The sequence below is a fragment of the Canis lupus genome, chromosome 20 (genome assembly GCF_003254725.2).
Source record: "Canis lupus dingo isolate Sandy chromosome 20, ASM325472v2, whole genome shotgun sequence".
Classification (NCBI taxonomy): Eukaryota; Metazoa; Chordata; class Mammalia; order Carnivora; family Canidae; genus Canis; species Canis lupus.
Genome location: NC_064262.1, coordinates 507,214 through 523,806, shown reverse-complemented (window position 1 = coordinate 523,806; position 16,593 = coordinate 507,214). Strand labels below are relative to the sequence as shown.

Below are 16,593 nucleotides of genomic sequence, written 5' to 3'. Positions count from 1 at the left end.
CCTCCAGGATTTTTCTGGATCCCTGTCTCACATCTAGTCTTTCATCCATTTTGAGTTATTTTTGTTTCATTCTTCTGCATGTGGCTGTCCAATTTTCCCAACATCTTCTGTTGAAGAGACATCTTTGCATTGGATATTCTTTCCTGCTTTGTCAAAGATGAGTAGATCATTGAGTTGAGGATCCATTTCTGGGTTCTCTATTCTGTTCAATTGATCTATGTGTCAGTTTTTGTGCCAGTGCTATGCTTTCTTGATGATTAGAGATTTGTAATACAGCTTGAAGTATGGAATTGTGATGCCTTCAGCTTTGGTTTTCTTTTTCAACATTACTTTGGTTAATTGGGGTCTTTTCTGGTTCCATACAAATTTTACCGTTGTCTGTTCCAGCTCTGTGAAAAATGTTGATGGTATTTTGATAGAGATTGCATTGAGTGTATAGATTGCTCTGGGTAGCAGAGACATTTTCACAATATTCTTCCAATCCATGAGCATGGCGTGTTTTTCCGTTTCTTTGTGTCTTAATTTCTTTCATAACTGTTCTATAGTTTTCACAGTACAGATCCTTTACCTCTTTGGTTAGGTTTATTCCTAGGTATCTTACGGTTTTTAGTGCAATTATAAATGAGATAGATTCCTTGATTTCTCCTTCTTCAGTCTCATTGTTAGTGTATAGACATTTAACTGATTTCTGTGCATTGATTTTTATATCCTGCCACTTTGCTGAATTCCTGTATCAGTTCTAGCAATCTTGGGGTGGAGTCTTTTTGGGTTTTCTATGTACAATATCATGTCATCTGCAAAGAGGGAGAGTTTGACTTCTTCTTTGCCAATTTGAATACCTTTTATTTCTTTTTGGTGTCTGATTGCTGAGGCTAGGACTTCTAGTACTATGTTGAGCAACAGTGGTGAGAGTGGACATCTCTGTTGTGTTCCTGACCTTAGGGTAAAAGTTCTCAGTTTTTCCCCATTGAGAATAATATTCACTGTGAGTCCTTCACATGGCTTTTATGATATTGAGGTATGTTCCCTCTATCCCTACATGGCAGAGCATTTTAATCAAGAAAGGATCCTGTATTTTATCAAATGCTGTTTTGCGTCTGTTGAGAGGATCATATGGTTCTTCTCTTTTCTTTTATTAATGTGATGTATCACAATGACTGATTTGTGGATGTTTAACCACACCTGCATCCCAGGAGTAAGCCTCAGTTGGTCATGGTGAATAATCCTTTTATGGTATTTTTGGATCCTATTAGCTAGTATCTTGTTTAGAATTTTTGCATCCATATTCATCAGGGATATTGGTCTGTAATTCTCTTTTTTGATGAGGTCTTTGGTTTGGAGATCAAGGTAATATTGGCCTCACAGAATGAGTTTGGAATCTTTCCTTCCATTTCTAGTTTTTGAAACAGCTTAAGAAGAATAAATATTAATGCTTTAAATATTCAATAGAATTTCCCTGGGAAGCCACCAGGCCCAGGACTCTTGTTTTTGGGGAGATTTTTGATTACTGATTCAAATTCTATGCTGGTTATGGGTTTGTTCAGGTTTTCTATTTCTTCCTGTTTCAGTTTTAGTAGTTTATATGTTTCTAGGAATGCATCCATTTCTTCCAGATTGCCTAATTTGTTTGCATATAATTGCTCATGATATTCTCTTATAATTGTTTGTATTTCTTTGATATTGGTTGTGAACTCTCCTCTTTCATTCATGATTTCATTTATTTGGGTGCCTTCTTTATTCTTTTTGATAAGTCTGGCTATGGGTTTATCAATCTTCTTAATTCTTTCAATGAACTAGCTCCTAATTTTGTTGTTCTGTTCTATCATTCTTTGACTTCTTTGTCATTGATTTATTCTCTAATCTTTATTATTTCTCCTCTCCTGCTGGATTTAGGTTTTATTTGCTGTTCTTTTTCCAGCTCCTTTAGGTGTAAGGTTATGTTGTATCTTTGAGACTTTTCTTGCTATTTGAGAAAGGGTTGTATTGCCATATATTTCCCTCTTAGGATTGCCTTTGCTACATCTCAAAGGTTCTTTGTTTTCATTTGCATTTGCTTCCATGTATTTTTAACAATTACTCTTTGATTTCCTGGTCAACCCATTCATTTTTCAGTAGGATGTTCTTTAACTTCTGTGAATTTGTGGGCCTTCCAAATTTTTTCTTGTGGTTGACTCCATGTTTTATAGAATTGTACTCTGAAAATATGCATAGTTTCATTTCAATCCTTTGGTATGGGTTGAGACCTGATTTGTGACCCAATATGTGATCTCTTCTGGAGAATGTTCCGTGTGCACTTAAGAAGAATGTGTATTTTGCTGCTTTAAGGTGAAATGCTCTGAATATATTTGTGGAGTCCATCTGATCCAGTTTGTCATTCAAAGCCCTGTTTCTTTGTTGATCTTCTGCTTAGATGATCTGTCCATTGCTGTGAGTGGGGTGTTAAAGTCCCCTATTGTTGTACTATTATCAACGACTTCCCTTAATTTTGTTATTTTTAAATGATTTTAGTTGACAGAGAGAGAGAGAGAGGGTATACAAGCAGGGGGAGCAGCAGAGGGAGTGGGGGAAGTAGGCTCTCTGCTGAGCAAGGAGCCCAATGCAGGGCTCAATCCAAGGACCCTGGGATCATGACCTGAGCCGAAGGCAGATGCTTAATTGAACTACCCAAGCACTCCTTTAATTTTGTTATTAATTGGTTTATATATTTGGCTGCTCCCAAGTTAGGAGCATAAATATTTAAAATTGTTAGATCTTGTTGGATAGACACTCTTATTATGATGTACTGTCCTTCATCTCTTATTAGTCTTTGATTTAAAATCTAGTTTTTCTGAAAGAACTATTGCTACTCCAGCTTTCTTTTGATGTCCATTAACATGCTAAATGGTTCTCCACCTCCTCACTTTCAATCTGGTGGTGTCTTTGGATCTAAAATTAGTCTCTTATAGACAGCATGTCAATGTGTCTAGGGTTTTTTTTTTTTATCCATTCTGATATCCCATGTTTTTTCATTTGAGCATGAGTCCATTTACATACATAGTATTTATTGAAAGATATGAATATAGTGCCATTTTATTACCTGTAAAGTCTATTACTGTAGATTGTCTCTTTTCCTTTCTGGTCTTCATTACTTTTGGGATCACTCCTTGTTCAAAGGATCCCCTTTAATATTTCTTAATATTAAGGGGATAATATTAATATTAAGGGGGATATTAATATTAAAGGGGATATTCTTGGTTTAGTATTCACAAATTCCTTACTTTCTGTTGGCCCTGGAAACTTTTATCTCTCCTATTCTGAATGACAGCCTTGCTGGATAAAGTATTCTTGGCTGCATATTTTTCCCATTCAGCATCTTGGATATGTCATGTCTGTCCTTTCTGGCCTGCTAGGTCTCTGTTGACAGTTCTGCTGTCTGCCTTATATTTCTACTCTTGTGGGTTAAGGACTCATTGCCCTGAGCTGCTTTCAGGATTTTCTCTTTATCCCTGAAATTTGTAAGCTTCAGTATTAAATGTTGATGTTTTGACCTATTTTTATTGATTTTTTTAGGGGGTTCTCTGTGCCTCCTGGACTCAGGTACCTGTTTCCTTCCCTAGATTAAGGAAATTCTCAGCTATAATTTGTTCAAATAGACCTTCAGCCCCTTTCTCCTACTCCTCATCTTCTGGGACCCTTATTATTCAGATATTATTTTGCTTCATGTTCTCTCAGTCTCCCTTCATGATATAATAGTTTTCTTTCTCTCTTCTTTTCATTTTCCACATTTTCCATTATTTTATCTTCTATATCACTGATCCTCTTTTCTGCTTTGTTCGTCCTCATTTTTTTTGCTTCCATTGGGACTGAGTCTCGATAGCATTTTTAATTTTGCCCTGACTAGGTTTTAATTCTTTTATCTCAACAGTAAGGGATTCTCTAGTGTCTTCACTACTTTTTTCAAGCCCAGCTAATAACTTTATAATCGTCATTTTAAATTCTAGTTCAGACATCTTACTTATATTCATATTGATTAAGTACTAACTCCTGTTCTTTTCAAAGTATTGAAATTTGAGATTTCTTTACATATTCTGAATACAAGTCCTTTATCAGATATGTTGTTTGGAACTTTTGGGGTGAATAACTCTGCTCATCACTTTTGTCTAGAAAAGAGAAAAAGAATCAACAACAACAATGACAAAAGAAAAAAACAAAAAGAACAAGAAACAAAACAAAAAACTAGTTCCTGGGGTATGTTTTGATGTGCTTATTAAAAGAAACTAGATTCCAAAATAGAAAAGAAAGAAACACACACAGACACATATGTGTGTGCGTGTGTGTGTGTGTGTGTGTGTGTGTATTACAATGAAAGGAAACAAAAAATAAATATATAGAACATATATAAACTAAATTAAAAAAGGACACCTGGATGGCTCAGCGGTTGAGCACCTGCCCCTGGCTCAGGGTGTGATCCTTGGTCTCAGGATCGAGTCCTACATCAGGCTCCCTGTATGAAGCCTGCTTCTTCCTCTGCCTATGTCTCTGCCTTTCTCTCTCTGTGTCTGTCATGAATAAATAAAATCTTTAAAAAATTTTTTTAAAGTATTGAAATATTACTCAGCCATTAGAAATGACAAATAGCCACCATTTGCTTCGACGTAGATGGAACTGGAGGGTATTATGCTGAGTGAAATAAGTCAATTGGAGAAGGACAAGCATTATATGGTCTCACTCATTTGGGGAATATAAATAATAGTGAAAGGAAATAGAGGGGAAGGGAGAAGAAATGGGTAGGAAATATCAGAAAGGGAGACAGAACATGGAAGACTCCTAACTCTGGGAAACGAACTAGGGGTGGTGGAAGGGTAGGAGGGTGGGGGTGGGGGTGACTGGGTGGCGGGCACTGAGGGGGGCACTTGACGGGATGAGCACTGGGTGTTATTCTGTATGTTGGCAAATTGAACACCAATAAAAAATAAATTTATTATTAAAAATAAACAAATAAAAAATTAAGGCAAGAAAAAAAAAGAATTGAAAAAATAAGAAAAGTACTGAAAAAAACCACTGAAAGACTAAATAATGAAAACAAAGAATGTTGTACACTGCTTTCCCCGAGAGCTGAAGCTTTGTAGCCCTCTTTAACCAGTCAACATTGGTGTGAGCCATTTGTTTATGCTGGTCTTCTGGGGTGGAGCCTATTGTGCTAATTCTCAGGTGCCCTTGCTCTACTGCAGATGTGTCCCAGTTGTGCAGAGGCAAGGCTCAGTGTAAGTGGCTCTGGATTCCACTATGTGGTGCTCTTTTGCACCCCCTAAGGCTTTCAGCACCATGAATGGATGAATATTACCGCATTCTTCTTGCTAGCCCTGGAGCTGAAAGTTCACGTCCCCAAGTCTTCAGTGAGCCCTCACAGAAGAGCAGTCCATCAGTCTTTTCTCCCTGGTTTCAATCCAAACTCTGCATTCACCAGGTCCATGACTTTTCATCTCAGGCATGCAACTGAATTTCAAAACTCTGAATTTTATGGATTCCTGCAGTGCCAACCCACACTGTTCCTCCTGAGGGGTGAGGGTGGAGGCCATGCTTCTGCCTTCTGCTGGACCCCTGCCAGAAAAGTGGTCACACAACTGTGCAGTAAGTAGTTCACAGTTTATGGCAACACAGAGCAGAAAGCTGACACCTAGACTCACTGTTTTCAGTCAGCTTCCCCACTCTTGTGCTTGGGAACTCTGCTGTGCTCAGGCACCCACGTTCTTGTGACTCTGGGAATCCTGAGACCATGCTGTCCCACCTGAGCGCGTTTAAGTCAGGGACATATCCCATTGTAGCAGACTTCCAGTTCTGATTTTGCTCTCCATTGCTTGTACTTTGCAGTAGCCTCCTTAAACAGGCTCTGTCCCTTCTACTGTGTCCTCAGATATGTCATCCAGATTCAGGTCTCCACACCTTTTACCCTCCAAAAAGTGGTCACTTTTCTACTTGTAGAGTTGCAACATTTCTTTTCTCAGATCGCCAATCGCTTTCACAGGTGTTCAGAATGAACTGATAACTATCTAGCTGTATTGAAGGGACAAGGTAAGCTTAGGGTCTCCTACTTCTCTGCCACCTTAACTGCTCCCCCTGAGGTCAGACTTTAATATTAGATATTCTGGTACGTGTGTAGGCATATCTCATTGTTGTTTTAATCTTCATTTCCCTAATGACTAGTGATGTTGAACATATTTTCATATGTTTTTTGGCATCTGTATTTTTTCTTTGGTGAAGCATTTGTTCACTCTTTTGCCTAATTTTTACTTGGATTGTTTTTTCCTAGTATTGAAATTTGAGATTTCTTTATATATTCTGAATACAAGTCCTTTATCAGATATGTTGTTTGGAATTATTTCTCCCAAACTGTGGTTTGTTTTTTCATTCTCTTAACAATGTCTTTCAAAGATGGTTATTAATCTCATTTTGATTATTATTATCAACATATAGGTTGTGTCACTTATCAGAAACTAGTGAAGGAGCTATTACTATTCCAGTTTTGCAAGCAAAGAAACTAAGGCACAGAGGAGCTTTTCACTTGCCCAAGGTCACAAATTAATAAGTAGTGAAGCCAGAACTTGAAACTGGGGGCTTCTGAATCCATGGACTGGGTTCTGAACCCCAGTTCTAAATTGACACTCATACTTTAGGTGTTAAGATGAAGGTTCCTTCTGGGAAAATGGGTTCGGCACCATGATCTCTGCCACTACAATGATGCAGTCCTACCAAGCCTCTTCCCATGCTCTCACTTTTCCACTTTCTTTCCTCCAGACTGGTTGAGGAAGTAAAAGAGCTGTGTGATGGACTGGAATTAGAAAATGAAGATGTTTACATGGCAACCACCTTTGGAGACTTCATCCAACTACTAGTGAGAAAGCTACGAGGGGGCGACGAAGCCAGCGAGTGCATCATTGACTATGTGAGTCCTAAGTCTTCCATGTGGGCTTGGCCCTGCAGATAGATCCCTCAGACACCCACATCTGTGGATCCACAGTGACACATGGGGGAAACTTGGACACCAGGAAACCAGTGCACCCAAGAGCCCACCTTCAGTCTCCCAAGCTCTCTCTGGTAACCCTGCATACCCTGAGGATGTCAGCACAGTTAGGCAAATGCAACAGAAGTAATTGTTATCTATGGGACAAATTCTGGTCCCAAGACATGAGACTAGGATTTTTTTTTTAATTTTAATTTTCTTTTGAGAGAGAGAATGACAGAGAGAGAGAGAGAAAAAGACTCAAGCAGGCTCCAAACTCAGCATAGAACCCAGTGTGGGGTTTGGTCTCATGACCCTGAGATCATGACCTGAGCCAAAATCAAGAGTCGGACACTTAACCAAATGAGCCACTCAGAGGCCCTGATACTAGGGTATTAAGAGACTTTTACAGCGTATTTCTCACTCTCCTTCTCATTTGGTGGTTTTCCCCAGTAGTGACCTCATCTCTGCTGTGGTGCCAGCCCCTGCCAGATCACCCTGCCAGGACTCTAGTTCCTCTGGGGGACCCTAGGCCCTAGTTCTGGTACCACCACTTCCTCCACTTGTCCTTCTAGTCTAGTTGTGGCAGGGGCTTCCTGCTGTTGTCAGTCTCTGGTTTGACTCATGGCCTCTCAGCTCTTTCATCACCTGTGCATCAAATTCCTTTTGTTGATGCCAAACAGGGAGAGAAAGAGAGAGGGAGAGGAAAGTAGAGGGGAGAAAGAGAGAGGATGGGGAATTGGGAATATTTTCCCAATAAGGAAAACAAATGATTCCATATGTTCAGCTTGTATATATGGAAGTGTGATGATGTAATTACAAATTTATTTTTAAAACAAACTCTTGAAAAATCATCCTGAGATGTCTTGCCATCCTGAGATGGTAGACTACCAGTTCCCGTAGGAATTAGCATTGGGATAGTTTGTTTGGAACAAAAGATGAAGAAAGTACAGATGGCCAGATGGACACCAGGTTGGCCTTGGGATTGTGGACAGATGACTGACAAATAGATTTCAGGAGAGGAATGGCACCCCAGAGGAAATTTCAGGTCTGAAGTGTGAAAATTCAGGTCTCTAGGGAAGTGAGCGACGGGGTTGGCCTCATGTCTGGTGACTCACAAGTGTCTCTCTACCAGCTGGCACTTCCTACGTGTGGAGGTCAGGCAACCACCCAAGGCCACACAGCAGGTAAATGGCAGGACTGGGGTTGCCGCCTAAGTAGCCTGGCCTCAGATTCTGTGTTGTTCATCTCTTCTTATCACAAAGCTCACACCACTGTGCACGTAATAGCTCCATGGGCCAAGGCAGGAAGACCAGATTGGGCAAAAGAGACCTGAGAAGGCTGAAGGACCTTGAGCCCTGGCGCCCTTGGAGCGTGTGCGTGCATGCACAAGTGGTTATCTATCTGTTTGTATTTCCTATGTCTCTCTGTGGGTTTGTATCCATCACTGATGCACCATGTAAAGAATCAACACTGCAACTGACACCTGCAAAAACTCCCTTCCCAGGTGGAAAAGGCAGTGAACAAACTGACCCTCCAAATGCCCCACCAGCTCTTCATCGGGGGCATGTTTGTGGACGCCGAGGGTGCCAAGACCTATGAGACCATCAACCCAACAGATGGAAATGTGAGTGCAGGCTTAGCACCCCATCTTCCCTGCTCCCCCTGTGGCCTCTTTACCCACCTACTCCCCTACCTGGCATCTGGGGGTCCTGGCCCAAGGGGCCTCTGCTTGGATGCAAAAGGTTTGCAGTCAGTTTCCAGTCCTCCCTACAGGAATGGCCCAGAGGGGATGAATGGCAGGGAGTCAGGAGGACTCAAAAAGTCTGGAGCTTGCTTCAGAGAATGGGAAGAGTTAAACCCTCCCCACACCCCACCAAAAAGGAAATGAAGCCATTTCCCCCTCCTCCACACTTCAACGATAACCCTAGCATGGCCTCTACTTTCTTGAATATGTGTACACCCCACTGTTGGAAAATTCTTCCTTAGATCCTGTGTTTGTCAGGTGGTCTTCACTGCAACCCTCTTATGTCATGACCCAGTACATGCATGTTATGTTCTCTTATGTGCACACCTACCTGAAAGGACACTTACTGCACAGGTGCATACTGATAGTTTTCCATTCTGCTCCACCCTGTAGCATCCCTCAGGGCCTGCAGAAAACAGCACACTCAAAATTAGTCATTTGAAGAGTTTAAAGAAAGTGGTTGATGAAGGTGTGGACAGGGTGTGAGGACTTACACAAGGAGGTACAGCGCCCTCAGGCAGAAATTGGGAACTTTACAACTCTGAGGCTTCTTCTGAGGATCCCAGAAGGCAGGCTGTGTGGACTGGGCTTGCTGGATGCTGGGTCCTTGGACAGGGAGGTGCACTGGGCCTGCGGTGACCAAGTGCTGGCCCCGCCCCCACTTCTGTCTCCTCCTGGGTTTGGCTCCAGCCAAGCCCAGGTGGCAGGTATGTGGGAGCCTGCCCTCTAGCGCACGTGGGCACTGTGAGGACACAGAGCAAGGATGGGCGATGGAATGGTTCTGCCATCAATGTCTAGACTATTTCCCTTAAGAAATAAACCTCCCACCCGGGACTCACTAAATTAATGGGCTGCTGCTCTTGGCTTGAAAACAGTAAGCTGATCCTCAGCCTTGTAACTGCAGCCTGAATCTTTTGCTGTGTTGGGGCTCTGTGGGCAAGTGGAAGGATCCTGGTGTGTAGAAACACAAATAGGTCCCTCTGAAGGCCTTGCCTGTCCTCATTGTGCACACCCTTCCAGGGCCCTCCTGTTGGCCGACCATCACCTCTGAGCCCTCCAGGTGGCTAGGGGAGTGGGTGGTATGGAGCTTCTGTGTATGTGGAGTCCAGGGAGGGCCTCATGGCTCTGCTCCACCACAGGTCATCTGCCAGGTGTCCTTGGCCCAGGTCAGCGATGTTGACAAGGCAGTGGCTGCAGCTAAGGATGCCTTTGAGAACGGATTGTGGGGGAAGATCAGTGCACGGGACCGGGGCCGGCTCCTGTACAGGTGAGAGCCCTGGGACCACCCATCAGACACCCCACCTTCGGCTTGGGTTGGGGCTGCACTCTTAGGTCCTGCCAGGAGGAGGTGAGGTCCCAAACATGTTTGTGTGACCAAGGCCTGAGGCTCAGGAAATGCCACTCAGAGGAAGTGACTTGAGAGGCAGGAGGAATTTCACCAGACACAGCTAGCCTTGAAGGGAAAGATGTCCTGGGTGGAGGAGACGGTGTGATAGGAGACAAAGAGGTACAAAAGCAAAGGTGCTAGCCAGATTGGAGCAGCCAACTGGCAAAGCCAACAGATGTCCTGGGCAGACTCAGACAGGTACAGCATTTACCTGGAGTGAGTGGGATTGGGGTTACTTTATGCAAAAGCCAGCAACGGAAGTCTGGGGCCTGTTGTGTCTGCTGGTCCTTGCTCAGCTTGGCCCTGACTGCTGGCCTCTCACACTTTTTTGAAACCAGGGCAGAGGGACTCTCTCCCCTTAGTTCCATGAGAAATCTTTTTTTTTTTTAAAGATTTACTTATTATTATTTATTTATTTATTTATTTATTTATTTATTTATTCTTAGAGACACAGAGAGAGAGAGAGGCAAAGACACAGGCAGAGGGAGAAGCAAGCTCCGTGCAGGGAGCCCGACATGGGACTCGATCCCGGGTCTCCAGGATCACGCCCTGGGCTGCAGGTGGCGCTAAACCGCTGCACCACCGGGGCTGCCCTCCATGAGAAATCTTAGAGAAAGGACTTGGGGTTGCTCCAGCTTGTAACAACAGGGTGGGACTGAGGCCTGCAGGAGAGATACTGCTCCCCTAGAACTAGGTGGTCCTAATGGGGGAGAAGCAGCGAGCCCCAATGGAGTGGGGTGATGTTTCCAAAACGGAGGGTACTGGGCAGACGAACTAAGCAGTGTTGAAAAGACTGGTGAACAAGCTGCTTTCAGGAACCTGGCTTTTATGCCCTGGGTCCTGGGAAAGCTGTCAGGCATAGAGCCCAGTCAGTCATGATGTGGTCCAGATGTACCTGTCATCTGGTGGGAGAGAGGCCCCATCTTGGCCTTGCAGTCAGAATGCCTTTTGTGTGTGTGTGTGTGTGTGTGTGTGTGTGTGTGTGTGTGTTCCAGAGGCCAGACATATCAGGACAGCCCCAGCACAGGGAACCAGACGGGAGCATGTATGGTTTCAAAATGGAATAGAGGGTGGGGTCTGGGGCAGGCAAGGGTACACCCAGCCTGCCATAATTCAAGTTACTTCCAAGACCCCTTGAAGAGCCATCAATTTTAGGAAGCCATTGGCTAGTGACCTAGAGCCCCCAGATTAGGCAAAACTGAACCATGCAGACCCAGGCTTGGGTGCAGAAACCTCTAGCCCTGAAGCAGAGACTCCCGGGGACGTGTACACTGGCCCAGAAGAGGGCCTTTCCCTAGAGGTGCTCTGCTGCCATCTACTGCCATGTGTCACAATGACAGCACCAGCAAGGCCACCGTCGGGGGGTTGGTCCTGCACAGCTGAGGTATTAGAGACCTGCACTGCTTGGGCCAGGCCTGAGAGCTCCTGTAACCTGGCCCCGACCTCGTGCAGTGTCCCAGTCCCCGTGGTGGAGGTGTGCCCAGTGCTGGCCTAGGAGGGAGCAGCCCTTCATTCAATGCGGAAAGTAGGAACACCATGGATAGGTATTCTGGAATACAGAATGCATTGTAGAGATAAACTGGGAAGAACGATCTGGAAAGGAGAGTTAGAGAAAGCACTAGACAGCCCCCAAGGACCCCGAAGGGACAAGATAGAGCCTCTTAGGAACCTGGTCACCAACTGCTGGAGCAGGACACCAAGACCCGGTGGCGGGTCTGTGGGGAAGCCGTCCCTGCGTTCAGACATTTCCTTAGGTCCACAGCCAAGAATGTGGTGGTGGCCCTGGCTGCTGTTGGGAAGCCAGGGGAAGCAAGGCTGAGCCTGCCCAGGACCCCACGCTTGCCCCATACCACTGCGATTGATGGTGGTTGCCTCCATGGTCTTCCCCACTGCCACTTCCTCCACAGACGGGACTCTGGGCTGCAGAGCTGCAGCTTAACAAAGTTGACAATCCCACTCGGCTCTCTTGAAAAGCCTCCCAAATGATGTGCTCAGGTGATAGTTATTTTTGGGATTTATGACGTGGCCACACGACATGCATGTAACACCGTGGTGGAATTGGAGTGAGTTGGCCAATCAAGGGAGAAGATATGACCATGAGAAGTGGTAACGTGTAACCGGCTTCGTGGCATGGTGCTCCCATGAGGGGCCGTCCACAGATTGTGGTGGGGAGTCCCTACTCAACAGGAGGGGTGCAAGGGAACTCCTGGGGGCTCAGGGGTCAGAGAGAGGGTCTTCTGTCCCGGCAGCCCTGCTCCATAGTAGACAGGCGTCTGGGTCAGAGGGCCGGGAAGGGCAGTGTTACAACTGAGCTTCCTGGAGGATGCAAAGCAACAAGGCTCTAAAAGGCTAAAAGTCTGCTTGTTTGGACAATTTTTAAAACAATTGGATACGTAAGTGTGTATCTAGTGAGCTTCTGAGCTGACAGGTCTCCCCTGCAGTGAGGACACGAACGGCAAGGGGGATACATAGAGGCCATCTCTGGCTTGTTTATAACAGAGATTTGTACTTTGGCACATCTGTTTTTCTAGTCGATGAAACCCTAGCCGTCGAAGTGCCCCAAGATGGTGTTTTCATTATTTGGTCTAGAATAGTTCTCAAAAAGTGATTTACACCCTTGCTATTCTCCACTAGAGAATTACGTGGGTATGTCAGTGTCTCTGAGGTAACAGTTGGCTCTGGCACTAGGTTGCTTATGTCTGTTGGGTCCAGTTTCAGTCACCAGCCTTCTGCTGCATGCTGTGTGCCCAGTGGATGTAGGAAGTCCAGTAGGGAGCAGGAGACCAAGACTATCCCAGCCCTCAGGGAGGGCAGACAGTTCTGGAATACTCGTCCAAGTGGATGTCTATAATAGGCAAAGTGTGAAGAAAGGTGGAGGGTGCTGTCAGGACGCTGCAGGGAGATGTGACTGATGTGGAGTGGGCAGGAATTAGGGTTGGCTTCCCAGAGAGTGTGAGTGTGTGCTTGGGAGTTTAAGACCTGCCACGGCTGTGTACAGAGGGGCTTATGCTCAGCAGGCTTTGGTCCCGGACTCGTCTCTGCCAGAGCTCCCCCCATACGAGGTTGAGAGCTGCTCTAGGCCTCTGGTCTCCAGCTTTTCTCGTCCTCCCAGCCCCTTGGGCATCCTGCTCCCTGAGCTCTCCCATCAGGGAAGGGAGCTAACTCCCAGGCTGCCCACAGCAGCACACCCACCAGCTCATGAGAGGCAACTGGATGTCAGAGTGCTCACACTTAAGTAGGACTGTGTAGATGCTCCTTCCCTTCAATCTCTCCCATTGCTCCCCACCCCACAGATGCCATCCCTGGGGGCGCATTCCACTGGGTTGGCTGGTGCTTGAAGCCAGACAGGCCTTCCCCTGGGCAAGGCAGTCTGCATACTGAGAGGGTGGCTGAATGGGGAATGGTGACCTCATTGCTACAGGAGGCAGAGGGCTGCTTTGCAGGATCATTCACGAGCATTATTACAAAGTAGTTAATCCATCAGTATTTTAGGAAGAAAGAAAGGAAAAGAGAGGAGAGGAAAGAGGTACAGAAAGGCAGCATCCTCACATCTATCCAGAGAAGAAACCTTGCTGTGCCATCCCGCAGACGGGGAGGCCGAGGTCAGCACATCTGAGTGTGGCAGAGCTGGGAGTGCAGGGGAGACCCTGACTCCTTGAGGAAGGGCCTCGGAAGACACGCAAGGCTGCTCCAGGCCCAAGCCCATCTCCCTCCTTGCCCCTCCCCCACCCCTGGCAGGTTGGCGGACCTCATGGAACAGCATCAGGAGGAGCTGGCCACCATCGAAGCTCTAGATGCAGGCGCTGTCTACACCCTGGCCCTGAAGACCCATGTGGGCATGTCCATCCAGACCTTCCGCTACTTTGCTGGCTGGTGCGACAAAATTCAGGTAGGATCAGGGCTCCTGCAAACCAAGTGAGAGCCCACATGGTCAGGCTGAGTGCCGGGGGCAGTGCATTAGCCTGTGTGCTGCTTAACAAACGGCCACAGCTTATGGCTTAAACCCCAGGTATCAGCTCACATTTCTGCAGGTGGGAAGTCCAGGCAGGCTGGGCTGGGTTCCATGCCAAGGACTCACAAGCCCTTGTCAGAGCCCTCAGACCTTGACACAAGGTCAGTGTCAAGGTGTGACCAGGCTGGGCTTTATCTGGAGGCTCTGGAGAGACCGTGCAGTGGGCTGGTTCAACTGCTGACAGACTTCAGTTCCTGTTGTTGCCGGAACTGAGGCCCGGGTCCTTGCCGGCTGCTGGCCAGGGCTGCTCTCAGCTACTGCAGGCCTTGCTCTGGCCCTTGCCCCAGCCCGCCATCCCCTGGCCCTTCTCAGCCTTGGCATCTCTCTGACTCTCTTCAGCCATGAACTGGAGACAACTTTGCCTTTACGAGGCTCCTGAGGTTCTGCTGGGGCCACCTGCCTCTTCCCCCTTCCTCAGGTCAACCGTGCCAATGCCCATCTTTGCAGAAAGGGGAGTTCACCATCTCTCAGGTCCCAGGGATAAGAATGTGACCTTGGGAGCCATTTTCAGAGGTTTGCCCACGAGAGGCAGTGATGGGACAGCCGCCACCCAGGGGCTCCTGGGGTATCCGCCATATCTGGGCTCCACACCTTCTGTCCTCTCCACGGACGGGGGTGCAGGTGTGATGGAAGGCTCATCTGCTCCTCCTGCTGCTGCGTTACTGCTGGCTGCAGCTGGCCCTCACCCGGGGTCTCCTGGGCCAGCATGGCCTCTAGAGGCAACTCGGCCCCTGACCCCTTCCCTTCCTGGCCCAGGGCAAAGCCGGAGGTCTTACCGCTCCTAGGACCAGCTTCCCACCCCAGGACTCTGCCCCACTTGGTGCAGCAGGCACCTTGCCCCTGTTGGCTCCCCGCTCAACCTGTGTCTGGAATCCTCAGAGCCCGTGTCATACATAATCTGGAAAGTTTGTGTCTCTCACCCATCTGGTTCCTGGGGACTTCAGGACACAGACAAGACCCCGTTCCTTTCTGAGCTCCAGGCACAGTCTGGCTGCCCAGGGGGAGGGGTGAGGAAACAAGGAGCCTCCTCCCAGTGACCACTCACTGCTGTGCTTCTTCCAGGGCTCCACCATCCCCATCAACCACGCCAGACCAAACCGCAACCTGACCTTGACCAAGAAGGAGCCTATTGGGTGAGTCACGGCACAGGGCGAAGATTTGCCACACACTGGGTGCTTTTCATGTGGTATGTCCATGGGCGCTCATCCCCTTTAACATACTTATTGAACATCTATGTATTCACCAATTACTACATGCCAGACATTTCAGGTGCTAGAGATACAACAAGGATCAGAGCTGATGAGAAGGCCTGTCTTCAGGGGGCTTACCTTCTAGCAAATAAAATAGCTTTCACTTCCAAAATATCTGCTCTGTGCCAGGCACTGTTTTAATGACTTTGTAAAGTATAATTTTGCTTAATTCCCTCAATAACCCCGTAGCAGTCAGGCTTGTAATGGGAAACAGAGGGTGCACCTGAAAAATTTTATCTGAAAAGACTGGAATGATGAATGTGCATAAAAACAAAGAACTACACAGCACCAAGGAACAGGGAAAAAATAAGAGCAATACGCAAAGGATAGGAGCAGGTGCTCAACAGGAGAAAGACAGATGTCCAGTCAACACAGAACAGACTAAGGATTGGGGAAGTGGTTCACACCCAGCAGTAAGGGGCCTCCCCTCACCATCAGAGGGCCCACCAGGAGGGAGAAAGAAGCCCCCTTGCACTGCCTGGGGTGGTGGATGGGGTCTACCATTGTGAAAGGCAGACCGGCAGGGATGTGCTCCCAGATGCACCCCTGTACAAGGCACAACTGACACAGACCCACTGGGAGACAAACCCCAGAGCACTCACAGCAGCCAACCTGGGCCCTAACAGCAAAACCGAGCACGGCCCATGCTGAACTCTGCACGTCCTCACCAGGGTGTGATGTGCAGCTGTGTGAAAATGTGGAGCAGAGCTACGCGGACCGCACAGAGCAGCTCCAAGAGAAACTCGCGTGAGGCAAACACGCTGAGGAAGGCCCTCTAAAATCATCTAACGTGCATCCGAGGCCCAGTGTGGTGGGCACCCAGCAGGCATTCCCACCTGCTCTGTGCCCCTTACATGTGGGGACACCGTGACCCACCCACAGCGACCTCACGTTCCCATGGATGGTGGTCAAAGGCACTCAGCTGCCTCGAGAACTGGGAGCATTGCAGAAGCAGGATGTGTTCAAATGTGGATCAACAGCAACGAGTACAGTGGGACACACCAGGTCCTGGAGCACAGGCCTGCTGCTGAGGGAGGCTCCCGTCGGGAGTGTGGGCTGTGGACACAGGCAAAGCCTCTCCTGCAGCCCACGGAGAAGGGTGAGGCTGCGGGGAGATGGCACTGGCTCCAGGGCAGGGGTTCCCACCCAGCCTGTCCCACAGAGGATGCGATATGGACGCAGTGCTCCAGGACAGCCCCCACCACAGGCAACTACCCG

General features: G+C 47.1%; 1 protein-coding gene across 7 annotated transcripts in view; it reads left to right on the top strand.

Annotated features, from left to right (window-relative positions):
• Window positions 1-16,593, top strand: part of ALDH1L1 (aldehyde dehydrogenase 1 family member L1) — a 110,844-nt gene that overhangs the window by 66,536 nt on the left and 27,715 nt on the right. For all 7 annotated transcript variants that reach the window (XM_025447698.3, XM_035702751.2, XM_025447670.3 and 4 more), the window contains 5 exons: window positions 6,775-6,922; window positions 8,487-8,606; window positions 9,866-9,993; window positions 13,852-14,002; window positions 15,188-15,258. In XM_025447698.3, the coding sequence (XP_025303483.1) occupies window positions 6,775-6,922; window positions 8,487-8,606; window positions 9,866-9,993; window positions 13,852-14,002; window positions 15,188-15,258 (618 nt within the window). The remainder of the gene's footprint in view (window positions 1-6,774; window positions 6,923-8,486; window positions 8,607-9,865; window positions 9,994-13,851; window positions 14,003-15,187; window positions 15,259-16,593) is intronic.